This window comes from Callospermophilus lateralis, chromosome 3, assembly GCF_048772815.1.
Source record: "Callospermophilus lateralis isolate mCalLat2 chromosome 3, mCalLat2.hap1, whole genome shotgun sequence".
Taxonomy (NCBI): Eukaryota; Metazoa; Chordata; class Mammalia; order Rodentia; family Sciuridae; genus Callospermophilus; species Callospermophilus lateralis.
Window position 1 is genome coordinate 191,841,825 of NC_135307.1, and position 26,879 is coordinate 191,868,703.

The 26,879-nt window shown below is 59.3% G+C and overlaps 1 protein-coding gene across 1 annotated transcript in view; it reads left to right on the forward strand.

The window, feature by feature from the left end:
- The window catches only part of Ptgis (prostaglandin I2 synthase), a 33,069-nt gene extending 16,154 nt beyond the window's left edge, over positions 1 to 16,915 (forward strand). Inside the window, exons 6-10 of the mRNA XM_077109197.1 lie at positions 2,804 to 2,985; positions 8,851 to 9,019; positions 9,929 to 10,110; positions 11,841 to 11,992; positions 14,007 to 16,915. Of these exons, the coding sequence (XP_076965312.1) occupies positions 2,804 to 2,985; positions 8,851 to 9,019; positions 9,929 to 10,110; positions 11,841 to 11,992; positions 14,007 to 14,151 (830 nt within the window). The 3' untranslated portion in view covers positions 14,152 to 16,915. The remainder of the gene's footprint in view (positions 1 to 2,803; positions 2,986 to 8,850; positions 9,020 to 9,928; positions 10,111 to 11,840; positions 11,993 to 14,006) is intronic.
- Positions 16,916 to 26,879: the final 9,964 nt, after the last annotated feature.

Genomic DNA, 26,879 nt, shown 5'->3' on the forward strand with positions numbered 1-26,879 from the left:
CTCTCTCGCCGTTTTGTGAGCTGTCTTCTGTGTCATCCTCTTAGACACACTCATTGTCTTATTGCGCCCTCCTGTCATTGCTGGAAGATTGGTATTTCAGGGCCCACTGTGCAGATCAGGAAACTGAGGCTCAGAGAGGCAGAGCACTTGTCAGACCAGTCGGTGGGTGGCTGCGCCAGGGCTGGACACAGGAAGGCTGCACTTCCCAGTGTGGGCGGCAGGTGGCAGTGCTGGGGACAGTTTCTCTTGGATGAGGCCAGAAGCCTGCGTGCACTGTGGGGCCTGGGCGGCTTCCCCCATCCCTGGACTCCATTTAGGCAGGAAGGACCAGAACATAGAATGCACACCCTGTACCCCCTCTGTGCCGACAGGTCCACAAAGTATTGTCCCATTGCCTGTGACAGCAAAGGTGCAGACAACTTGAATGTCCGCCGGTCGGGACAAGTTACCTGAACCCTGAGATCATATAAGAGCAAGCTGGGCTACTGGGAAACCAGGCATAGGGTGGCCCCCAGGAGGGAGAGCCAGGGTGGACGGCCACCTAGGATTTCACCGTGGGGACTGCAGACTTGCTTTGGGCGTGCTGAGCTGGGTGGAGAGAAGCCTCTTTCCCAGCAGGCCAACTTATGTTTATTGTTATCATTTTTTTCCGTGGACGTGTGTTAGTCCTCCTGTTAAAATATAGACACTTTAAAAGAAGATTGAATCTGGGTCTTCTCCCACCCGGGGAGTTGTGGGCAGAGGGCAGCTGAATGGACCCCAGAGCTGAGCCCGGTGCTTCTTTCGGGAACATTCGTTTTCTTGGGGCGCTTGAGAGGGCTCTTATTTGGACTTTTTTGGGGGAAGATCTTATGTCAAAGAGCCATGGATTCTGATGCAAAACTCCAGCACGTTTTAAAAGTTAAATGCAAGACTTAGGGCCTTTTGTCCCCGGGCTCTGGACTGTGTCATCCGGATCTCCAGGGCCCAGAGGGTTTCCAAGGAGAAACCTGAGAAGACAACCTGAGTCCTCATTTTATGACAGGGACATGCAGATGGGCGGGGCCTCAGCCAGGACCACACAGCTGGGAGTCTGCGCCTTGTGCTCCCAGGTCCCAGGCCCCCTGTGGTCGGCCTGTAGGCACGGGCGAAGGTGGCGGTGGTCCGTGTTGCTTCTGAGTCACTGTAAAGCGGTGTCCGCAGCATGTGCAGGATGGCAGCCTGGCTGGGCCTCGGGGTGCGGGCCTTTCTCAAGCCAACTTTCTCTGCCTCCCTTTCTTGCTCTCCCACTGGGTGACACCATGAGCACCGACTGAGATGTCCACATTTCCTGTGCCTCCGAGTCACCTGTCGAAATCCCTGGATGCCCAGGCTGGGCCCCGGCGATTCTGACACCACAGGCCTGGGGTGGGAAAGTAGCGGGTTTCCGGTGAGCCTGGGGACCCGGGGCTTCAACAGGAAAGCACTGCGCCTCCTGCAGTGAGTCACGAATTTGAGGGGAAACACTGGGCCTGCTAGGGACAGCGGGGCCCGGGAGGAAGCCCTGGGGGGTGCACCTGAAACAGCCCCTGGTTCAGACGCTCAGGGAGAAAGTTCCAGCACTTTGAAACGTCCTGGCAACGCTTTCCTTGGTGGTTTTGGAGGAAACGGAAGCTGATATTCGTGATGCAGAGTGACGTGTGGCTCAGTGACAGGAGGTATTCTGAGAAAGGCGCCATAGGGCGATTGTGCCTTGCACAACCAGGACGTCACTGGGAGGTAACTGGACGGGACACTGTCCTGTACGTGCCCTCTCTGACTGTGGCCCTGTCGGGCGGGCATGGCCCTGTACCCCAGCCCAGGATGGCCCGTAGCCTGCCGGCCCCGCGGAGGGGGAGCCACCTCTGGTGGATCCTCAGGTGCCGTCTGGACTCCCAGCTCGCGCCTGGCCCTTCTTTGTACTGAAGACCTGGGTTTATTTCCACTGTCTTGGGGCTTTTCCGGTGTAAACACGCCACTGTTTGTTTACTGTCCCCTTGCACGCTGGGGGCTTGGGCAGGGTTGACCACCAGAGATGCTTTGTGGCCTGCACAGTGACTGGCCGTCTTACTTAGATGCTGACCTTAGAAAATGCTAGAAGCGGCTGTGGTGCAGTGCCTGGTGTGCAGGCCCGGGCTTGCTCCCCAGCACGGCACAACTCCTGTCACCAGAAGGTTCCACAGAGACTCCTGGGTTTTCAGCTGCTTTTGAGAACAGGCCCAAGGCCCATGCTGGAGCCATGGCCTGGCTCGAGCACCCGCCTGCTTCGGGCTCCCCCTGCAGACTTTACCTGGAGGTGTGGGGCTTGGGATCCTGGTCAGTGCGTCCCCTCCCCGGCAGAGTGGCCCTCCGGTCCTGCTCTGTGGGCTCCTGCTGGCGCTGCTCTGGGGGGGTCCCGGGAGGGGTGCAGGATGCTGCATCTTCAGTGGCTCTGGGGGGGGCGGCAACGTGAAGAGTTACTTTCTTTTAAGACCATTTATTGAGCATCTGGTGCGAATGCTAGACTCGGGCCTTGGGGAAGGTGGGGTGATAGAGTATTCCAGGCTCTGGGGACACAGGTGACTAAAGCAGGGGCCCCCTGCCGCAGGCAGAGCCCCTGTCCTTTCTGTGGAGCCGAGGTGGACAGTGAGCAGGCCACCCTGGACGGGCCTCCACTTGGCTTCCAGCCACGGCCTCGCTCCTGCAGAACTTCCCACCTCCAAGGAGTGGCGCCCAGGAGACCCACAGCCTGTGGGAGGCCGAGGCTGGCCGGCCCCAGGTCAGGGATGGACCTGTAGCCCTTGTCTTCTGTGCTCTGTCCCCGCAGCGGATAAGGACCGTGTGTGCAGCGTCAAAGCCCACCTGTGGAAGCTGTTGTCCCCTGTCCGGCTGGCCACGCGGGCCCAGCGGAGCAGCTGGCTGGAGAGCTACCTGCGGCACCTGGAGGAGCTGGGCGCGTCGGAGGAGATGCAGGCGCGGGCCCTGGTACTGCAGCTGTGGGCCACACAGGTGGGCAGGCGTGCACGGGGACGGGCGTGGGCTTGTGTGGGGAAAGGCATGCGTGTGCAGGTGGGCAGGCACGGTGTGGCTGTGGGTGTGCGCTGTGAGCACGTGCGGTCGGCGCACGCCTGGTGCACACGCCCCGCACACACACGCCCTCCTGCCCATTCCCTGACTTCCTGGCACCAGCAGACGAGCAGGCTCCTGCCTCCGTGTTCTCTTGGGGACAATGCCACACTTACAGAAAAGCTTTATGAACAGTTTGGTGAACTCCAGTGCCACATCGCTGATTCCCCAGGTTTCCACCTTCCCCGCGTTTCCTTTCTCTGTCCCTCCCTGTGATCGTCGATTGAGTCATTGTGAATCAGCATCAGGGCATCTCCCGGGAGCAGAGGCCCGCTGCCCGTGACCACAGCTCAGCGGCACCGGGAGCCCAGGAACAGGATTGCTGTCTGCTCGTCCACGTTCCCATTAGGTCCAAGTGTCCTCTGGCTGTGGGCCAGCGTCACAGGCTGCACCAGCCACTCTGCCCCTCTAACCTGGCAGTTCGTCCCTTTCACTGTTTTCCGCAACCTTGACGTTTTTGAGGCTTGCAGACCACCCGTCTTGCAGAATCTTTTAAAAGTCCCATTGAGTGCTCCCCCCAGGCTGCGAGATCCACCTTGTCCTGCTTAGGTTGTGGTCAGGGTCAGGCAGGGAGCAGACAGTCAAGGAAACCTGCAGAACAATTTTAGAGGCTGGTGTACAGGATATGAAACCGCTGTGAATGGAGCCGTCCAGGGAGTCCACTCCAGCCACGGTGGGCAGGGAGGACATGTTTGAACTGCTCCCTGGATGACAAGAATGCTAGACTCGGGGCCTTGGGAAAGGAGGGGCGATAGAGTATTCCAGGCAAGAGAAACAGCAAGTGCAAAGGCCCTGGGGCTGCATCTGCCAGGTGCTGGGGCAACAGCAAGGAGTGTGGCTGCGGCAGTGAGTGAATAGGACAGACCCAGGGCAGAGGTCCTGGGGCGGGTTGTAGGGCTTTTTTCCTCCCCATTTTTATTGGTGTGTTGTAATTATATAAAGTACCGGGAGTCATTGTTGATTATTCATACGTGCACTTGACGTAATTTAATTTGTTGTTCCCTAGGATCCCCTCTCCCCTTGCTCTGTCCTGTAGGTCTCATGGGGACTTGGGATTTCCTCTGGGTGAGGCAGGAAGGAGCACAGGAGGATCGGGACCTTAGGGGCAAGGGCAGGAGCAGGGACAACGAGGACAGAGGTGGCCGGATCAGGGGTGGCCGTGAAGCTCTCGAGGAGATGGGTGGACCCGGGGCACTCGGGGACAGCAGAGCCAGGGAATGGTAAGGGCCAGCTGTTGGGTGGGGGTGGCCTTGGTGCCGGTCCGGCCTGTTCTGCTCTGGCTCTCGAGCCCCCCTTCCCTCTTGCTCGTCCCTGGCAGTGACAGTGGCACAGGCTGACATTCCTGGGCAGTTCCTCTGCCATCGACTTGCGACTTACTTTTAGTGCTCTCTCAGAGCCGTTAACTGTCCTCCAGGCCCAGGCTGGGGTGCCTTCCATCAGGGCTCCCCCATTAGTGCCTGATGACATATTTATGGGCTGAGATGACTCTGCGCTCCAAGCTGTCCCCAGAGCCCCTGGAAGTGCCCTGTGTCAGCAGAACTGGGGACTGGCTGGGGGCTCGAGTGGCAGAGTCCAGGGAACGGCCTTGGCGGGCCGGGAGAACCGGGCAGGAGTGGGGACAGTATGTGGCGGTTAGGCCCGTGGGGACCTTCACGGCCTGAGCGTTGGGAGCAGGGAGCAGGGCCTGGAGGCCGAGCAGCCTGGTGACCGGGGCCCCAGCGTGGTGACCCGCTTGCCTGGGCTTGGGTGACTTCACCACTTCCTGTCTCAGTAGTCCCCGTGTCCCCCGCCCCCACCCCGTCCTTTAGTAGGACAGCGACAGCAGCACCTTCCCCAGGGAGGGTTGGGAGGAGGGAGGAGGGTGCCGGCTGGCCCAGCAGATACGTGGGAGGCCCGGAGAGCCGGTGGGCTGGGCCGCAGAGGAGCCAGCAAGGGAGGCCAAGAATGGTGGCCAGGGAGGTAAGGAGGCCAGGCAGGAGCCCCCATGGGGCTGCGAGGGTTGAGGACCAGTGTCCAGAACGCTGCTGTCAGACCCAGGGTGAGTGGGGGCGGGGCTTCAACAGCTATTGACCACGCCCCTCGGACGTGGCCGCCTTGCACACATCACCTCCCGAGCTCCTCCTGAGGCTCCATGGAGCCGGGACCCCAGAGTCGGGAATAAGACGGGAGGGGGCAGCGGGGGTCCAGCATCCAGGGGGTGGCAGAAGAGGAGAGTCCGGTGGGGGTGCCGAGGGAGGTGAGTGGGGGCCCGCACGGTGGGGCTCAGGGCCAGCTCCCCCGCCAGCTCCGCGCTTCAGGTCCCCGCAGCCCTGTGGACCCAGCACAGGACCACAGCCCCACCTGCCCCCATGCGGCCTCCTGTGCTGGGACCTCCTGAGGCCCCGAGGGAGGCGTGGGGGCTGCAGGCTCAGGTCTGCGGACAGCGCAGTCAGTGCACAGAGCACCCGAGACCCTCGTGGCCCGGCAGAGAGACGGCAGAGGCCGTGGTCAGGACGGCAGATCCGCGGCCCTGCGCTGGCCCGGCCGGCGCTGGGATCTTGCACAGTCACGTCGGGTTTCTGAGCTTCCGTGGCACCCCGTGAAGGGGATTTTTTCCCCTTCAGTAGTTTTATTTGGAAACAGTTTTGGATCTTGGAAGAGCTGCAGAGAGCAGGGGATTCCAGACACCTCCCGCCCAGGCTTCCCTCTCAGCTGACCTTGGCCAGCCGCGTTGCTGTTATTTAAAGTCCCTGCTGGATTCAGATCTTCCCGGGTTTTCCAGGATCCAGTCAGGATGCCGCCTTGGAGGCTGGGTTTTGTTGTTTTAAGTAGACTGTATTATAGAGCAATTTTACATTTTAATGGAAAGGGCTGGGATTGCCCTGCAGCCCCTCCCCCGCCCCGTGGTCCATTTGTTACAATGTATGAGCCACCTGGATACATTGTTGTCACATGAGGGCGTGTTTTCATTCCCTTGACATTTTTTTAAAAGTCACAAATTAAAAGAAATGCCCCCCATGACCTTCCATCCTCCTGTCACCTTGGCTGCACCCTCAGGGGCCTTCCCCTATGTGGTGGCCTCGATGGCACTGGCAGTGCCAGGCGGTTTCCTGATCCCCAAGGAGGAGGGCTTGTCGTCCCCGTGAGAACTGCACGAATCCCAAATCTGATGCTCACTCCTGCCCAGCTGGGTCCCCTGTCCCCTCTGAGTGGCTCGTGCAGTGCCCTTCCTGGGTCACACGCCCACCCTGAGGTCTAGGGGGAAGGGCTGGCCCCCCATGATCTACATGGACATGGGGTGAAGCCGAGGAGAGTGGTGCTGCCCCCTGAGGACGAGAGAGCGTCTGCAGGACAGGTGGGCAGCAGGTGCCCGTCACCACTGGTGGTGCAGCCAGGAGGCCTAGGACGGGGCTCGCGGGACCCTGAGTGACTGCCGTGACACAGAGCAGCAGCCCCTGGTCTCGGGCTTCCCCGCAGCAGGAGGGAACTGGCTGAGGCAGGGCCCCACGGGAGCGAGTGCGACCTCCGGGGAGCTGAACTCGGGATCCCTTGTGTGGCCACACTCGTGGGCTTGCACACACGCACGCTCACGCACATCTGTGCGGTTGGGTGGGACGCCCGTCTTGCTGTGTCCTGGGGGCCCAAGGGTTCCCCTCCCGCTGGGCGGTTAAGGAGCGGTGGCCCCTTTGATCCTGCAGGCAAGATAACAGGGCCTGGGCGCTGAACTATTCATCGCCCACACTCCCCGGGCCATCGGCCATCAGTGGTGGACAGGGAGGGCCTGGCAGTCTCAGCCTGCTGTCCCCACTTGTGCTCAACCCTGGGGAGGGGCGGGCGGCACAGTGGTGTCCCCTGGAGCTCCCCGCTCTGTGCTCGGCAGCCCTGTGGCCACCCGGGGGGGTCTCTTATCACCCTCACGCTGGGCTTGGTTCTAGCCTGGAGTCGGAGGTGACTCTTAAGAGTCATGAGCTGGGATGGCCCAGCTGCCCTGGTCTCCGTCCGGTGTCTTGGAGACCTCTATACACTGGGAGCCAGGAGGACCCCTTTATTCTCCTCTTCAATAAAGGCCCTGATGGTGGCTGGCGCCTGCTTGATGGCCAGGTGGCGCGGGGGATTGGCGCGGCGCACGGGAGGGGCGCCTCCTTAGTGCAGACAGAAGGACAGGAAGGCATCTCCGTCCCCAGGCTCCGTGCCACCCTTTACAGCCCTTCCCTGTGTCTCCTGGGGGACGATGGCGCCCTGGCCCTCACCCCGCCTTCTGCTTGAGTCAACATCGTGTCGCGGGCCTCTCGTGTCACTGCAGATCACTGTAACGTCACCCTCCGCCCTCACGCATCTGCCAGAGTGTTCCAGTGTGTAAGGAGAGAGAGTGTCCCTGTCCCCTGTCCTCCTGTCCTCCACCCTCTGCCCCGAGGCAACCTCCTGACCAGGCCCTGTACCTCCTCAAGGTGGCCACAGCCAGTTCCTGTCCCCACACACAGATGGCAGCTGCCCCGTCTCCTCTGGCTCTGCACGGGTTTTTGACGACTTCATGTGCGGTCACTCCAGGGCTGCTCACCATGCATCCAGCTGCTTTCCCGTGGATGGACACGGAGCCCATTCCCACGTTTCCCTGTCACGTTAGCACAACAGTAGATGTCCCGTGCATGTGACCTGACCATGTGCCACTGTATCTGCAATGAGATTAGTTCCTGGGGAAATGTGATATTGAGTCACGATTTCATATTTCATTATAACTTGGGCAGGGTGGTCATTTATGGTACAAAATCCTTTCCTCAACTTGAGGTCTTTCATATTCCGTCCACATTAGGTCACTGGTGGTTGTTGAGTAGCTGAGGCCAAAATGTTTATGGAAGTGTTCAGCCTTGGAGCAAGAAATTTCATTGATTTTTCTTAACTATTTATCTATTGAGAAGTTTCAAATAAGTTTTGTTTAAAACTTAGAAGTTTTAGAGTCATCAGTGGCTGTCAGTTTTTCTTTATATGAACACAATAGTCACATGTACTATTCTTCAGATGACTAATAGAAGTGTGACAGATAAAGCATATAAGGAAATTTTGTGTCCCAAACTTTGTTTAGATATTGTGTCAGTTGGCTGCTGCTGTGTAACAAACATCCCCAGGACCCAGTGGCGTCTCTGATTAGCCTTCATTTAATTAACAGGTCTGAGGGCCAACGCGGTGCCCAGCAGGCCATGTGTTTCCCATCTCTTCTTGGACTTGGGTTTGTGGGGCACTGGAAACACACAAGGTCTGTTAGGGCCCAGCTTAGAGCTGCTGTCCTGCCAATTCCTCCTTGTTCTGTTGGCCAAGGCAAGCCCAGGGCTGAGCCCAGATTCAAGGACAGGGGATGTGCTCTGCCTCTTCCCAGCAATGGGAGTCACATGGTAAGGGGTGCAGATCTAGGGAGTGGGGAAAACTGGGGCTGGCGACCTGCTCATCCCCAGATGTCAACGGTAGTCCTAACGGACAAGCCGTGTTCCTGTCCCTGACACCTGCTGATGGGCTGTGAGGAGCACTCTCGTGACCTCGGTCCAGGGATTCTGCTCAAGGTCAACGATGCCAGCCCTGAGATAGGTCCTGGGCTAGGCCAAAGCACCAAGCCGAGTTTGGCTGTGGCTGAGGCTGGAGGGAGACCCTGCTAGTGCCCAGTGGGGGCAGGGGTGGAGCCCCAGCCACCTGAGCCCCGTTCCCTGGCCAGAGCTGCCCCCACGGCCCAGACCAGCCCAGCCGGCCGTCACAGTGGGCAACGGGCTCCTTCTCTTGCAGGGAAACATGGGCCCTGCTGCTTTCTGGCTCCTCCTCTTCCTTCTCAAGAATCCCGAGGCCCTGGCCGCTGTCCGCGGGGAGCTCGAGCGCGTCCTCTGGAGAGCAGAGCAGCCCGTCTCACAGATGACCACCCTCCCACAGAAGGTCTTGGACAACATGCCCGTGCTCGGTGAGATGGCCAGACCCTCCAGGAGAGCCCTCAAGCCTGAGTTGTCTCCCAACACGGATGTGAGGGCCCGTCAGTGTCCTCTGACCAGGGTCCCCAGAGCCTGCTGTCTTTGGAGTGCTGGCATCTCCATTCTCCAGTCTCACCTGCCCCGAGGCTCATGGTCCTAGTAGAGATGTTTGGTTGCAAGGGACAGAAAATCTAAAATAAACTGCCCAAAGTGGAAGAGGGACTTTATTTGGGGCACGGAGCTGAAAAGTCCAGAGGTATCTGGCTTCAGGCACAGGTGGATCCAGGTGCTTGAGTCATGTCATCAAGACCAGTTCCCTCTCTCCTCTCAGCCCATTTTCCACTAGGCTGGCTCTGGTCTCAGGTTGGCAAGATGGCTGGCTGCCAGCAGCTCAAGACTGACCGCCTTCTGCTCTGTGGGGTGTCCCTTTCCTCATTCTAACCAGATCCCAGACTTGGTCTCAGTGGCCCTTTGGGTCATAGGCCCATCCTTAACCAGTTGCAGCGCTCTGTTGGCCCATCAAAGTCCGTTCCACAGTGAAGAACAGGACCACGGTCCTGACTCCTGGAGTAGGAGGGGTAGTCCCCAGAAGAATGCCAGAGGACTCTTCAGAACAGGAATGTTGGGCGGCAAAGATACAGACCCCCCCCCCGCCCCCAGCGCCCTGATGTCCCCCTGGCTCCCCCCTTTTCTCACAGCTTCCCTTGGAGTCAGACCCAGACCCCTCTCATTCAAGGTCTCTGAGGGACCAGAGATCACATCCAGCCTCTTTCACTTTGCTGCGTGACTGTGGGCAAGGCGGGCACCCTCTCTGAGCCTCTTCGTCTTCCTTTGTCACATGAGGGTGGCATGGCACCTGAGGACGGCCTACTGACCTGACCCTTCCTTCACTGCCCATGCAGACAGCGTGCTGGATGAGACCCTCAGGCTCACGGCTGCACCCTTCATCACCCGGGAGGTGGTGGTGGACATGGCTATGCCCATGGCCGATGGGCGGGAATTCTCTCTGCGACGTGGTGACCGCCTCCTCCTCTTCCCCTTCCTGAGTCCCCAGAGAGACCCAGACATCTACTCGGATCCTGAGGTAAATGGCAGGGGTGTTGGTCACACCAGGGGCCCTGGGGGACATCTAGGTCTGAGCGGCATCCTTCCTGTGGTCTTTGCTTGCTGTGTGAACTTGCCTAGAATGCTTTGCCTCTCTGTGTTTTTTTTCCTTACCTGTGGAATGTTCCCCTCATGACACCTGGCATGGTTGTCAGGGAGATCGCATGAGAAAAGGCTGCACAGGACCCGGCACACGTCCAGTGCTGCCTAAGTGGCCGCTTTGTGTCTATCCGTTTCTCAGCTTCTTCCTCTCCCTGGACTTAGAGATGGAGCAAACCTTCACAGTTGCTAACAGATTAGTTGCTTATTGTATGGCAGATCTCAGGTTATAAGCTCATCCGTCTGTCTACTCATCCATCCACCATCTACCATCTACCATCTATCCACCCATCCACCCATCCACCCATGCATCCACCATCCATCCACCCATCCACTCATCCATTCACCCATCCACTCATCCATCCACCATCTACCATCCATCCACCCATCCACCCATCCACCCATGCATCCACCATCCATCCACCCATCCACTCATCCTTCCACCATCTACCATCCATCCACCCATGCATCCACCATCCATCCACCCATCCACTCATCCTTCCACCATCCATCCACCATCCACCCATCCACTCATCCTTCCACCATCTATCAATCATCCATCCACCCACCCACCCACCCACTATCCATCCATCCACTCATCTATTCACTCATCCATCTATCCAGAGATCCATCCAACCACCATCCATCCATTCACTCATCCATCTATCCAGATACCCATCCATCCATCCATTTATCCACCCACCCATCCATCTATCCACCATCCATCCATCTACATCCATCCTTCCAGAGATCCATCCATGCATCTACATCCATCCATCCACTCATCTATCATCCATCCACCTTCCATCCATCTACTCATCCATCTATCCAGAGATCTATCCAGAGGTCCATCCACCCATCCATGCACCGACTCATTCATCTATTCATCCATCCACTTATCCATCCATCTATGCACTCATCCATTCACCCATCCATCCATCCATCTACTAATCCATCCATCCATTCATTCACTCATCCATCTATCCAGAGATCCATCCATCCACCCACCATCCACCCATCCACTCATCCATCCACCATCCATCACTCATCCCTCTATCCATCCCTCCACCCACTCATCTCTCCACCCCCCCCACCGTCCAGCTGGTGGGCTCGCCCTCCTCCCTGGGCACATCTGCTGGCCCTTCCTCTGCTGGGCCTGCTGCTCACGTGCCGTTGCCTTGCCCCTGCCCAGGCAGCCCGAGGGAGTACCGTTCAATTTTAAAGACGTTCTATCTTCGTGGTGTGTCCCCACGGTCACAGATCAAAAAGTAAAAAGGAAAGGTGTCGTCCTCCCTCTCTAGTGCCAGAGTTCCCTGACCGTCTTGTTTGTGGAGTGTGTCTCACTTGGGTCATTCCTTCATGGACTCGTGGCAGCACACTCACACACACGCGTGTGCACTGCTCACTCGACGGCCCCAGCAGTCCTTCCTCCCGTCAGACCCTCACCCTCTCGCCGAGGCTCTGTAGCCGTCCCCTGGGTGGACCTTACTTCTGCCGCTTCCCTCTGATAAACGAGCGTGCGAGGACGTCCGCGTACATTTCTTGTGGACCATCCACTCACTCGTCCCTTGTTGGGGCTGGGGTTAAAAGTGGGCCCTCCTCCATTTCCAGACGTTTAAATACGACCGGTTCCTGAACGCCGACGGGTCGGAGAAGAGAGACTTCTACAAGGACGGGAAGCGGCTGAAGCACCCCAGCGTGCCCTGGGGGGCGGGCCACAACCAGTGCCTGGGCAGGGGCTACGCCGTCAGCAGCATCAAGCAGTGAGTGGGGGTCCCGGGGGGCACCGCGCCCTCCTCCCCAGACACCGAGTGCTCAGCCAGGCGGGGTGCAGTCAGGGCGGGCTCCAAGCTGACCCAGGGTCCTCTCCTGCCCCCACATCTTCATTAATGTTTTTAAAGATCGAAAGAGCTCACACAAAAGCCAGATTTCTGACCTTTTGAAATGACCAGATCTGGCAGCACGTGTGTCCCTCCAAGAGAGGGTCTGAATGCCACCCGCTGGGCACTCGGTCCAGCTGCCCTTAACTGTCCCTCACAGCTGCAGCTGTGTGTTCAGAACCTGGCCTCGCTTCAGCGTCCCCCTCTGGGCTGAGAGCCTGGTGACTCTTGCCTGGACCCAGGTGCCTCCGTTCCCCTAGGATCACAACCGACTGGACCAGGGTCATGACGTTTCTCTGTCTGGCCCCTGTGCAGTCACGAGCTGGGGACCTCGGAGCCTGTTCCCCAGCTGGTTAGAACCGTGTCCCGGGTGTCGCGACAACTGCAGGCTGTGCCGAATGGTCATTGTCACTGTACTTCGTCACTGCTGTCAGGGTGCAGGCTTGTGCTGGGGACGGCTCTGCACTTGAAGTCCTGGTCTCAGTTCTCTCAGTGGTGAATGGAGTTCAGGTCGCGCTCGGTTCTACTCTGACGCTTCCTGGGCTTCAGTGATCCCACGTCCTCTGGCTGTGACGTCCTGCAGAACTGCCCAGGGCTCGTGGGATAGAAGCTGTTGGCGCCCAGCTGAGGCTTCCTCAGCGGCTCGCGAGAGGAGAGCCCAGTAAAGACCAGTGACACGCAGGTTACAAGATGAGGAGGTCGGCGTGCACTGGCGATGCAGCGGTCCGCGGGGCGCCAAGGGTGTGAGCCTGGGGGCTCTGCACACCAGGCTGGGCCGGGCGGGTTTGCACTCACCTGGAGTTTCTCACGGATGAGACGTGACACTGTGCTGTCCTCAGTTCTGCCCTTGAGTGGCCGCTGCCGATCAGCTCCATGGTTCCCAGCGAGCGCTGCAGCAGAACGGGGCGGGGTTCCTGCCTCGTCAGGTTTTGGGGCAGGCAAAAAGGAGACGTGGGTCCTAAAGGCTGAGCACCACGTCTGGCCCATCGAGGGTCGAAAGCCTCTGGGTCATCATGGCCACCCTGCCAGGCAGGGGTCAGTCTGAAGCTCTCTGGATGGTCAGGTCATGGGCCGCTCTCGGGCATCTGGCAAGTGGAGATGCCAGGGTCTGGGTCCAGGCTGGGCCCTGAGGTGCGCCCCAGCGGACTCACTGCGGGCACCCTGCAGCCCAGGCAGAAGGGACCCTTCCCACAGACGGGGACCTCAGACCCCCACTAAAAACAAAACCTGGCTAGGGCCACATGCCACAGGCGACAGAGCCCAGATCTCCTGTCCAGAGTGGCCTTCCCTCTTCCCTCATCCTCCTGAGTCTGCTCTGTCCTGCATGAGGTCCCGGCCACAGTTAGTGTGAGTGATCAGCAGGTAAGCAGGGCCTGTCAGTCCCGTCACTGCATTATTGGGGACACTGATGGCGTCCTAGGCGTAGTAGCTTTGCGAAGTCACTGGACAGTGTCCTAGAAGGTGGCGGTAGGGAGCACCCGTCTTGGTATACGATGTCAGTTTTCTTACCTGTGGCAATACTGTCTTGGGAGGGCAGTGCCGGCTGGGACCGACAGTAACATCCCAGGAGTGGCGAGGGGTGTGGGCAGGAGCAGGAGGGGCCCGCCAAGCCCCAGGGCTTAGAGCCCCACAGGCTGGGGCCTGGGGCTCCTCCCCGCTGCAGGACTCCGGGGCCAGCAGGCTCCCCTCTGCAGTGCCCCCATCTCCACACGAAGCCTGCACAGCCACTGGTGACAGGGAAGTGTGGAGTCAGGCGTGGCTCAGAAGTGCCTTGGCGTGGCAGTGACACTGGCCACCTCTGCTTAACCCCAGTCACCAGAGCCCGTCCTCGGGCCTTGGCTCAGCAGGGGCTGGTGGACCAGAGGCGCTGCCCACCTTCAGCTCCGTCTCTCTGCAGGTTCGTGGTCCTGGTCCTGACGCACTGCGACCTGGAGCTGATCCGCGCAGATGTGGAGGTCCCCGAGTTCGACCTCAGCAGGTACGGCTTCGGCCTCATGCAGCCGGAACTCGACGTGCCCGTGCGATTCCGCGTCCGGCCCTGACCTGCGCCCATCTCCAGCCACCCTGCGCGGCTCTGCCTTTCTGCACCGCATCGCCCTCTCCTGCTGCTCCAGAGGCTGTGTCCACTGACGAGACCAGGGGCGGGAGCTGCGAAGGACACAGCAGGAAAGACCGCACAGACTCTGGACCGCTGCAGACTTCAAGCCGCAGCCGGACTCCTCCTCCCCAGCTCGCCTTGCTCCTGTCACCTGGTGATGTCCCCTGAAGCTAATCCAGACAGGGCAGGGCCATGAGTCCTGCTGCCAGGCCCCCAGCTCCACGGTGGTCCCTGTCCCAGCCCTTGACAACTAGTGTGGTCCAGGGCGAAGCCGGTCAAAGCAGATGCTGGCCTGGAGAGGTCCCTTGGACCCAGCAGTGTGTCCACAGCGAAGGCTCTGTCCCGATTGCTAAGGCGTCCCTCAGGACCCCTCCCTGGGTGCCCCTTCCCTGGACAGAGTCCCCCCACCGTTCACGGGACACCTGAGAGACAGAAGGATCCTCTGAGGAGTGGACAGCCGGGTGTGGTCCCTAGGCCCCGCGGAGCGCTGGGCTCTGGGAGAGTCCTCTGAGGTGGGCTTGCAGGCACCCGAGGGTGGGCTTCCCTGACTCGGGGACCAGGAGACAGGCCCCCGGAGGCTGAGGAGCCAGCGCACGGGAGGGGCTGAGCTCCTTGCTCCTGAGCGGACCCCCTGCCGCTGCACCGTCCACTGCAGGCGGGTTTCCTTGGCTGACACTTTAGAGAACATGGACTTGGTTTTAGTTTGAATCCCTCCGTCTGCGGGAGAGGCAGTCTGACGTCCAGCTCTCCTGACAACCGGGGCCCTCTGGCCACACGGGCCGCCCCGCAGGGCATCGCGCAGGAGCCGAGTGCTGCCCTCTGCCTGGCCGGGCCTGGGCTCTGCTCCCCCAGCGTCGGGCTTGGTCAGCTCTGCCTCTCGGTACCCTCTGGCCCCGAGGGCATCCGAGTCTGAGGCCGTCTGGCTCTTAGAAGTGACGTCAGGTCACGGAGCTGGTGGGAACCAGCCGACCTGACCTGCGGGCCCCAGCCTTTGAACAAGCAGGTCAGTGAGGAAACCAACCTTTGCCTCAGTTCTAAGGAAAAACGACGTCAGAAAAACGAACCCCGATTGTGGCCGCAGGTGTTATTGACAGCAGGTTCTGCCCCTTGAGTGCTGTGACGGGCGAGCAGACATGTATTTCTATTCCTTACAATGTCTCTGTGAAGAGAGGACGGCGATGCCCTCTTTGTACATGGGAAAGCAGGCTCAGAGAGGTGCAGTGGGTTTCCTGGGGTCACACAGCTCATCAACTGGTCGAACTGGGACCACACTTCTTGTTCTAGAGGCGAATGGTGGATGGGCTCATGTTCCTTGGGGTCCAGGGCTGGTGGGGTGCCATTCTGTCTGGCCTTGGAGTGCCGAGAGCCAGAGCCGTAGATGCAGACACAGAGCAAGTCCTCTGGCTTTAGGTGGACAGGAGAGGCCCCAGGGGTCCGGCTCTTCCAGGAGCAGTGCGGGGTGTGGGGCTTCCCCAGCCCTCTGCCGCCAGGCAGCCCCGGATTCCCAGACAGACCGTGTGATTGGCAGGAGGCTGGATATCCCCGGGGAGACCCATCTCCACGCCTGGGTGACCCCGCGCCGCCTGCTTCTTAACTCTGCAGGAAATCAGAGCTGGCAGCCTCCTGTGGGAGGACAGCCGGTTTCCATGGCAACCCTCGCTGCCGCCTCGCTGCTGGGGGGAAGGAAGGAAGCCAGCGGAAGAGCCCGGAGGTCCCGGCCGCAGCCTGGTGTGTGGCAGGGAGGACCTGCTGACTCCCCCCGGGCTGGGCCGGGCTGTCCCCGAGGCTGGGCTGGGCTATCCCCGAGGCTGGGCCAGGCTGTCCCCGAGGCTGGGCCGGGCTGTCCCCAAGGCTGGGCTGGGCTGTCCCCGAGGCTGGGTTCTCCCCTGCCTTCAAAGAAGGGCTGGTCCCTCCTCCTTGGAGCAGGTCATGGGAATGGCTCCAGGAGAAGAGGGCGCTGGAGCAGGGGGTTAACTGCTCTTGCTTCACTCTTTAGAATTCTCCTTGACTTTTCTCTTCTCCCTTTTTTCCTTTTAATAAGTGTTAAAGAATGGAGAGAGATGGGGGCACAGTGCTTGCTGCAGGGCTGGGAAGGCCCAGGTGTCGCTCGCTCCTCCTGCCTCCCTGGCAGGCGTTAGTCATCTGGGTTGAAAGGTCCGCGGAGAGGGGTCCTCAGCCCTGTCCTTGCTGGCTGTTTCTCTCTCTCTCTTTTTTTTTTTCCTTTCCTGTATTTTAAGTTGTTTTCCAAATATTCTCCTTTAGACAGACTCACTTTTTAAATTTAAATTTGTCTTCCGGTTGCTGCCAGTAATGGCCAGCCAGCGCTCACTGCCCAAAATAGAAAACGACTGAAAAAGAACTGTGCTGGGGAGGGGCTGCGGCCGTGGCCAAGGCCCAGAGCCCCGCAAGGCCAGGGCTGCCCGGGGGCTGGCCACTTCTCCTTGGTGAGCACACAAGGTCTCGGGCTGAGGAGCAGGACTGTCCCCATGGGGGCCTCGCAGGGGCACGTGCTCCACCAGGGGGCGCCACCCACAGCAGCTGGACTCGCCACCTGCCCCTCTCCAGACAGGCCCCCAGGGGCAGCGGCCTCGCCCCAAGTAATTGACCTGGATGTTCTTGCTGTGTTAGTAAACACCTCGAGTGCAGGACTGCTAGGCCTTCCTCGTTTAATAAAGGGTTCTATTTTCATATAACACTGTTGAGTGGAAACCGGCTAAATCTATTAAACAGCTTGTTTGTGGATCTGTCTGTGTGTGATTCTGATCCATTGAGGAGGCTGGCGGGTCTGAGAGAGCCAGGGTAGCCCTGGGAGGGGAGCGCAGGGAACCTGCTCTGGGCCCAGCTCTGGGCCAGAGCCTCTAGGAGACAGAATGCAGTCACTCCCCCAGCCACCCTCCAAAGGTGTATGTTATTGTCTTCATTCATATAGAGAAAGAAACTGAGGGTCATAGAGGCTCAGTGACTTGTCTAAGATGTGCATAAGAAGTAGTAGATTCAGGATTCAAATGCAGGCCTCTTTGCTGCTGCAGACTCTGTTTCTATGAGTAATGTTCTCCTCCTGCTGACAGCAGAGGGGCCAGTGGGGGGTCCCTAGCAGACAAAAAGAAAAGGTCTCCGAAAAATTCACTGCATCTTCCTCCCCCAGAAGGCACACGTTTGTTTTAGTATAAAAAAGCATGAAATGAATTGAGTTTGCTTTGGCAAAAACAGAAAAGGGACCCCAATGGCTTCCTCATGGAATCTTATCGAGGGGTGAGGTCTCCCCCGTCTGCCTCCTCGTCATAAGGGAGCCACAGAAGCACCGCAGGTTTTGCACGTCAAAGTGTTCACGTTCGAAGCAGCAGACATTTCCTTCTTGTGCAGATACAGGAGACCAGAGCTGGTGTGGCATCTCCACAGCCACAGGCCCTGCTTTCCTGGTCCCTCTTGCACCGCAGCCAGGATTGCAGCCTCAGGGACAAGTGTGGCTGGCTGAGTCCAGCTATTTTGTCACCTTCCAGGCAGCAAGAAGGAGGGAGGAACAAAAAAAGAAGTCTGCTTCTGCTATTGGTCATGCCTTAGTCACCTGACCTTTCTTGCTGCAGTGGAGGCTGGGAAATGTAGTCTTTTGCTCCAGGACACCAGGCTGCACCCCAGGGTACCACGCTGCTGCTCAGTAAAAATAGTAACTCTCCTGTTTACCAGGAGCCGTCTGAGCTACCTGGAGGGCGGAGGCACAGGGCTTGGCTGTCACAGTTTGGATCTGGATCGTTCCCCAAGGGCTCCTGCTTTCCCGAGGTGGGGATTTGAACCATCACGAGTGCTCTGCTGCACTGAGGTGGTGACCCAGGGACTCACAGCTGGATGGACCAGGGTGGGGGGACCATGGGAGATGGGGCCCAGTTGAAGGGAGTGGGTCTTTCAGGGTGTGGCCCTTGGGGGCCATGTCTTGTCCCCAGACTCTTCCCCTTTCCCCTCCACCGTCCCTTGAGCAGCTCTGCTCTGCCACACTGTCCCTCCAGGAGGTCCTGTCTCAGGACAGAGACGAGCAGCCGTGGACCCAGACCTCCGACCTCCAGAGCCAAAGGGGCCCCTTCCTCCTCCAAGTGGCTTTTCCCAGGTGTTCGTCCCAGTGGCTCAAGCTGACCCACACAGCTCCCTTGGGCCATCGGCTTTAGATCCGGCCCTCGGGGTCTGCGGCTCCAAGACGCTGATCCCTCATGGCCCTGCGTAAAGCCAGCGGGAAGACCCCGGCATTTCATTTTGTCAGGTCTGGACATTAAGGGACACATCTGTCACTCATTTCTAGTGTCCGTCTATAAGAGATTTGAACATCCCTAGAGCAGAAGGCTGTTCCATGTCAGGCCTGCACCAGCACCTGTCCCAGTGTCAGCGTGGACAGCTATGACCAGCCCTGTGACCACGAGCACCATGAGACCGTGTCCCGCGGGAGGGTCCTGGGCCGCGGGTGGCTGCCGCTCAGTAGCTGCTCATCTTGAGCACGGGGTATGTGCCGGGGACCGTTCTATCAGTGGGTGCCCAGCAGTGAGCAAAACAGACCCACATCATAATGACCATCGGCCCCGTCTTCACGTCCTGACCGGCGCATGGGGGAGACCAAGAACCTGGGTAAGGAAGTAAAACACAGAGCGTGTCAGTTGGTGACAGGGCTGCAGAGGAGAAGGGCTGAGGGAGCCAACACTCAGCACGACCGCCGGAGTTCCAGACAGGTGCTATGAGAGACCAGGCAGCCCGGCAGTTTCCAGGACCGGGGAGGAGGCCGGGTGGCCGGTGCCGTGGAGGCTCTGGGGAGAGGAAGGACGGTCCACTGCCCAGCAGGGTCCCCCACCAGCGTGTGTGGGAGTGGCCAGGCCTGCGGCGTAGACTCACGCCCAGGCCACAGAGACGTGGAGAAGCCATCAGAGCCGGGGGGCACCAGGCCCGAGAAGCCAAGACAGCAGGGGGACGTGGTGGTGGTGGAGGCAGAGGTGGCCCTGAGGTGGCACTGGGGCAGTCAGGGACGTCTCCAGGCAGGTGGCCGCGTGAGCCGGGGTCTGGATGTGAGTCCGCCAGCCTTGGGAAGATGCAGGGGAGCACTCAGGGGAAGGCGGAGGCCCGGCCAGGCAGAGGTGTGCTTGAGACGCACTGTCCCCAGGTCCCTCTGCTCAGGCCAGGGGACTGAGCAGGACAGCAGGCCACTCCTTCCTGCCAATGGAAACAACCTGGTTTTGTGGAACCCGCCTTCCGGCCCGAGTTTCCTCTTTCCGCAGTGAGCCGTGAAGCTCCAAGCCCTCACTGACAGGGTGTGGGAGCCGTGGCCATTGGAGATGTGGACGTGAGGCCACTGAGGGCCAAGTGGGGGACAGCTGGAGGCCCTGCACCTTCCCAGGACCAGGGTGGCCCGAGACGGACAGGGACACGGCAGGGCACCCACGTTGCACAGGAACGCCACCTTTGGACACCCAGACCCTTGGAACTCACAGGGTCTTCACAACTGTGCGTCAGGTGACAGCAGAGCCACGGTGGCTGAGGCAGGTGGCCGGGCAACGCCAAGCCCAGCCCCAAAGAAGCGTAGTTCTGTTCAGATGGTAGCCGGCTCCATGCGCAACCTCCAGATGAAAACAAGTCAGGCTTCCATGCCAGGCACCCTTGCCAGCCGAGTGGTGGTCATGTGACCCAGCACTGGCCAATGGGATGGTCAGGAAAGCCTGGGAACTTCAGCAACGGGAGGCTTTTCCTCCTCCTCTCTCTCTCTTGCTTGTCATGTGAGAACCTGTCCATGGTGGCCGCCTTGTGGTCACGAGGACAAGACTTGGAGAAACCAACCAAGAACACTGAGACCGCTAAGCTGCTGGCCTCACCTCCGCGTGGATCTCCTGTAAATGACAGAATCCGGGCGTGGCTATTCAACTCTGCCTGGGGCCACACACCCCGGTGGCTTGGCCTGGACTCTGCTTGGGTTTGAGTCCCTGCAGACCACGGGGTGATAAATGGTGAGCTCCGGCCTCCTCACCTGCAGCTCAGGGTCCTGGATAACAACACCCTGAAGTAAGCATCCCACGTCAGCCTCGTCACAGCTCCCCGGAGAGCGGCTCAGACTGCGATGGGCAGCTGCCTGGGGTCTGGGCCGGGAGGGCGAACAGGAGCCTGCTGTGTGGCAACACAAGGATCATGGGGCCAGGGAAGCCCAACCGAGTGGCCAGTGGCCACCAGGCGCCTGTCGCTTGGTAACATTCCTGAAGCGAGGCGACTCGGAAGGGGGTCGTCAGGACTCTGCTAGGCTCTCCTGGGTGGCAGGTGTGGCGGGAGCATCAGGACAACTTGGCTCACATCCCTGGCGCCCTGGCGGGGAGGCCGCAGGCTGGGATCCGGGGTGATGCCGGGGCTGAGCTGCTCTCTTCACATCATCCCAGGGCTCCGCCAGCGAGGCAGCTGGGCTGCACACGGTGACCAGGGCCGTCAAAGCCCCGGAGCAGGAGCTGCCGTGTTCCTAAAGCCCTTGCCTCAGCCGCCTCACTCCACCACAGCCTCCTGGCCAAAGAGCTGGCCAGGCCACCCAGGGTTCGTGCCAGGGTGAGCTAGGGCCAATCCAGAGTGGGTCCATGTAGGGTCTGGCTCTCTGGGCCAGAGGCTGGGACGGCAAGCAGTGGGCACGGAGGCTGCAGGGACCCAGCAAGGGTCAGGGACACGGGCCCCATGACGACTCCCAAGCTTGAGGGAGAGAGGCGCCTCTCTCCGTGGAGATGGGGACTACCTCCAGCTCCATCCTCGCCAGCGGCCACTCTTGAAGGTGAAGATCAGGTCTGCCACCTCCTCCCACCCTCCCTCCTGCCCCAGGGCCTTTGACTCTCCTGCCAATCGGATGCCCTCCCCACACTCCCACAGCACTGCTCCTCCTCTTACCACCACTCCCCTGTGCTTGCCCCTTCCTTCATGGTGGTCTTTAACCGTCCCCCCATGGCTGCCTCCCAGCACAGCGTCCCTCAGACCTCGCAGGTGCCCAGGAAACCGTGCTATTAGACAAGCGGCCTCCGCCTCGTCCTGGAGGCCGGCCCTTGGTCTGAGGTTGAGGCGTCATGAGGGTCACGGGGCTGGGCAGGATCAGGCTTCTGCCCTGGTCATGGGGGGAGAACCAGAGGGCGCAGGTGTGGGGGGAGACGCTGATGGAGCGCCACCTGGGGGTCCGTCAGGGAGCTCCAGTGTGGCCTTCATCTCCTCTCGCTCACTCGCCCCTTTCCCACGGCCTCTTGGTCTTCGGGGAGAGAGATGGTTCCCCTCTAGTTGCTGGAAGCTTCTCCCCGTCCACCCTGCCCTGCACTCCGTCATGGACTGGCCACACACCCTGGAAGTCCGTGGCCTTGAACACGCTGCCCCAGAGGGGTTTGTGGGCTGGTTTGTGCGGCTCCTCCGCGGGGACCCACTGGTACCCACCTTTGCTCCCAGGGCAGGAGAGAGGCCAGGGCTCAGCGTGGAGCAGCGCAGGCCTCGCCCAAATGTGGGTGGCCAAGGGGGGTGGGGGGGCAGACTCAAGGCTGGTGGCGGGGGAGGGAGGGAGCAGTGGGTAGAGGGTGGGGGGTGAGTGGCGGGTGGGTGACAGGTGGGAGGACACCCTGCCTGCCTGGGCCGTGGCGACAGATGAGTGGGCAGTGTCGGGAGGAGGGGGCGTTTGCGCGTGTGGAGGGCCAGATGGGAGCAGGGTGGGCGAGCACATGGATGGCCCCGTGGGGGGACAGTGGCCTGGGATGAGCACCTGGGCAGGCACATGGAGGTGGATGAAGGAGGGCGCAGGACGTGGGGGGGATGGCGAGTGGCGGATGGAGGGGGTGGGGAGGGGGTGGAGGGCCTGACTGGGTTCAGGGCGATGGCTGTGTGGCTGGGCCCAGAGAGGGGAGGGCCAGGCGAGGGTGACAGAGAGGCGCCAGGTGCCCCCAGCCCGGCCAGGAAAGGCTGGGGTCACCCAGGTCACCCACGGCCCAGGGGTCTGGTTCCGACAGTTATCAGGCTCCATGCTCAGCCCAAGGAAGACAGAGCCAGAGCGACCCTCGCGTTCTCCCTCCGTCATTTACGGCCTTTGGGGGAAGGAGAGAGTCCGGGGCTGGGGCTCCGAGGCAGGGCGCTTGCCTGGTACATGGGGCCCTGGTTCCGTCCTCAGCACCACATAAAAATAGATCAATAAGGCCAAGGCCTGTGTCCTCCACAACTGAACATAAAAGCTCCTCTGGAGGTGTGGGGGGGGGACAGAGCCACCGGCCCGGAGCCCGGCACTGGCAGGAGCGCCACCAGGGCCAGCTGCCCCTCCAGGTGCTCGCAGGTCCCTCCTGCTCAGGTGACCCTCAGTCCTGACAGGTGTGAGGTCTCCTGGGAGGCAGCCCACCTCCGTCCCTTCTCATCTCCTGATAAGAGGAGCAGGACGGAGGAGGGGTGGAGAAACCCCGGGCCCTGGAGCTTTGTCTGAGCAAGGCCACCGCCAAGGGCAGCTGTCCTGAGTGACAGCCACTTGGAGTTAAGGATGTCCCCTGAGCCTCCGAGCGCTGCTCCTGGGGGGCTCATTGGCCTTGCTGTGCCCAGATGTGCAGAGACCCAGAGGGAGCACAGGGGTCATGAATGAATGGTGCTGGTGTCGGAGGCGAGAGGAGAGGACCTGACTTCAGAGGACGCATCTCTGGCTGCTCTGCGTAGAGGAAGCATCGCTCCCCACGGGGACGACTGGGCCACCCAGCCCCGCTCGGGCTGCCCCCCAGGCCTGAGCAGAGGGATTTTGAGACAGCGCTGGCCTGAGCTTCCCTGAGACCCGGTGTTGGGACCTAGTGTCCCCTTGTGGTTGACAGCGGGAGGCTGTCCCCTCCACAGGCCTTTCAGCTTTCCCATCTTGAGACAGAGGGTTGTACCTGAGACCTCACGTGGGCGTCCCTCTCTGCAGTACTCTGAGTTGTATCACCCACGTGTTGTTCTCAATGTGATGATGGATTTCTGGTCAGTGGAGAGGACTGTTGTCGTTGAGCTCTTTGGGATACAGATGACAGAATGGCAACTCCTTCTGGGTTAAGTGAAAGGGACATGTACTCGCTCCAATAACTGGAAATCCCCCTTTAGGCATGGCTGGATCCAGAAACTGTCACAGTATTGTCAGGACTCAGTATTTTAATTCTCATCTTTTCTCTCCCCTGCAATGAGCTTTGTTTCCAGGGAGTCCTTCCTCTTATAATGGCAGGAAATTGTAAGGAAAAAAGGGCATGTGTCTTCAGATAACTTAGTCTTTGCTGCCAGGTGTGTGGTGCATGCCTGAAATCCCAGCAACTCAGGAGGCTGAGGCACGAGGATTGCAGGATGGAGGCCAGGATCCACAACTTAGCAGGAACTTGTCTCAAAATGAAAGATAGAAAATGGCTGGGGACCCTGGATTCAATCCCAGCACTGCTGAAATGACAAACAAACAAACAAATAGATAAGTAACCTGGAATCTTTTCAGTCAGAAAAGAAAAATTCTACATGAAGCCCTGTGAAGAGCCTGGGACACAGAGGCCAGGTGACCTCTTTGGACCGGCCTGGCCTTTGCATACCAGGAGCTCGGACTCAGGTGACAAGGAAAAGTGAGTCAGTGGGAGACACTAGGGTGGGATGTAGACTGCAGCCAACAGGAGATAAGGTCCTGCCTTCGAGGGGCATCTGTGACTCAGGGCCACCAGACTTGTGACATTCATAGTTGCTGTGCCACAAATGAACCCTACTCTAATTTTTCAAGAGAACCCAGACGTCCATATTTTTATGCAAACTCCCCTGAATAAATATTGACTCAAAAAAAAAAAAATACTGTGCCAGCCAAAGAGCACCCACCTTAGACCACCAGCCCGGGACTCCTGCTGTGGGCACAGGGGACTGTGCACAGGGCTGGGGACTGCTCACACACTTGCTGTTCCTTTAAAAAAGAGAGAAATAAACACCAGCGTATCTGACCAGAGACTGTAAATGGCCCTGGGTCGCCTCATCAAGGGCTGGGAGGAAGGAGGAGACTGGGAGAGAGCTCTTTGCCACTTTTCCTGTGTACCTTGCACCCCCCCCCCCCACGGCTCCCTGGGCTGGCCTGGGCCTGCTCCCCCAGGACTCCCTGAGGCTGACTCCTCCCTGGGCTCTGGCTTCCTCACCGTCTCCAGCAGCCTTCCATGACCACCCAGCCTGACATTGCTGAAGCCTGGCTTGTCACGCCGGCACCTCCTCCTGCTTCATTTCTGTCCCTTGCTGAGCAGTCTGAAGCTCTGGTTGATGTTTTTGTTTGTTTATGGACTGGCTTGTCGTCTAGAGTGCAGGGACGGACTGATCCACGCGTCCTCAGGGTCCAGGGTAACATGCAGCACACAGTAGGTGCTCACTGTTGGTTGCTTGAGCAGCGTTTCCAGTCTGGGGTGGGGCGTCCTGGGCACTGCGGGCCGCTTGGCAGCCTCCCTGGCCTCTGCCTACTAGAGCCAGCAGGACGGCCCTCCAGCCCAGGTCTGTCAGGAACACCTGCGACACCGCGCTCATCGCCGGGCCCAGCAAAGGTCAGAATTCCCGCCTCCCTCGTCTTCACAGGGACGTGGCTTCGGCTCTGGAGCTTCCCAGGTCTCTTTCCAGGGACCCTCTGCTTCCTCGGGGGTCTTGTCAGGCAGAGGGGGCCTGGGTAGGAGCTGGTGTCAGGAGGTGATGAGGAGTTAAAGACGAGAGCCAGGGGACAGTGACTGTCCCTTAACACAGGGACACACAGCGCACTTGCTGGAGAGCAGCAGAGTGAGGCCCAGGCCCAGCGCCGGGTCGCTGTGAGCGTGAGGCTAAAACAGGGTCACCAAGCTTCATGTGGCACAGGAGGCCACAGCCCCGCGGGGAGTGGGTTTCTGAAGACCAGCTAACCACAAGGGGAAAGTCCCACTGGGTCCCACCAGAGAGCAGGTATGTCATATATACGCGTCCCACGGGGGACCTGGAGCAAAAGACAGCAACGGAAAGTTAATGGACAAAGATACTCGTGACTTAGGGCAGGGGAGGGCCCAAGACCTTCAAAACCCCAACTATACAGGCAAAGCCAAATTGTTGTCACGTTAAAAGAAAGCATCTTTCTTTAATGAAGGACACCACGGACAAAGTTAATAAGAGAAGTGACAGGTATTTGCAATCTCTAAAGTCAACAAGGGACTTAAAATCTAGCCCTACGAAGGAGTCCTGCAAATCACCCAAACAACGAAACAAGCCAGTGGTGTCGTGATGCCAGCGGCTTGGGAGGCCGAGGCAGGAGGATTGGAGGTTCAAGGCCGGCCTCAGCATGTTAGCCAGGAGAGGGAGACGCTAAGCAACTCAGGGAGACCCTGTCTCTAAATAAAAGAGGGCTGGGGATGGGGCTCACTGTTAAAAGTCCCCCTGGGTTTGGTCCCCAGTACCAACCAACCAGCCAAAACAAAAACGAAAATAAAACAGGAGCCCCAGTAGAAAGATGGGCAGGGGGTGTGCTGGCAGTTAGACTTCTGCACAACAAGCCTAAGAAGAGAATTCAGACTCATTAGTAATCAGACAAATGCAAATTTAAATACACCGAGATGTTACTTTGCATATGTTAGACTGTCAAAATTTAGATATCTGGGTAAGAGCTAACGTTAGCAGAGACTGAGCTGCAGGGACTCCTGGGCCTGAGAAGAGACGCAGACCCTCAAGGGACGCTGGGTGAGCTCAGCTAAGTGTGGACACATCTCCTAAGGCATCAGTTCCAAACCCGCAGGAAATGCTTCTGAAAGCCGTCGGCTGGTCCACGGCAGACCTGTAGGAGGGGCTGTGCAGGTGTGTCTGTGGGTCTGGAGCTGAAGGTCCTCTGCGTGGTCTTGCGACGGTGGACAGTGAAGAGAGGACATATCATCATGGACAACTGTGCAGCCACTGGGAACAGTGGATGGCCGTAGTCCCAGCAACACGGACAGCTCTTGGAGGAGAATAAGCCATAGCCCGAGAGCTGCGGCACACTCTGTGTCCATAGGATGACACAGGCACAAAATACGACAAGCACACCTCTCCAGGACTCACCCAGACCAACAGAACACGGCCAGTGCTGGACAAGTGTTGTCTGTGGGGAAGGCGGTGTGGGGGAGGGGAGATGAAAGGGAAAAAATAAATGAATAGAACAATAGAAGGAAAAAACCTCAAGTGTCAAGTTTCCCTCCAGGCTCCTGGCCTTGGCCAGAGAGGAATGAGGACGGGACCCTGTCGTGTCTTCACCCTCCATTCCCAGCACCGAAGCCCATGCCAGGCCCATAGTGGACGCTCAGGAAATGTTTGGGTGATTCCATGAAACAAAACATGAGCTGATGGGCGGAGGGCTTTGCAGAGGCAGCGCTGGTATTTGTCTGGCCCAGTGATCTGGAGTCGGGTGGCAAGATCTCCCTCCTAGCTGCGCCAGACACTGCCAGCAAGATGATGCCACCTCTGAGCTTCAGTTTCCTCATCTGGAAGCCACCTCATCTGCTTGGAGCCTCCAGGGGCTATCTGTAGTCGATGCCCAGCAAACTTCCATGCCCACACCTTGGCTCCGTGGAGTGAGGAAGGCAGGCGCTTCTGGTGACATTTAGGTGGACCTGGGTGGCTAGATGCTGCGGTGATCTGGGTACTTCACCATCCCCAGTATTTTTTCCTCTAGACAGGGCGGCTTTGTTCTCTGCAGCCTCCTGTGGAAATGCTCAG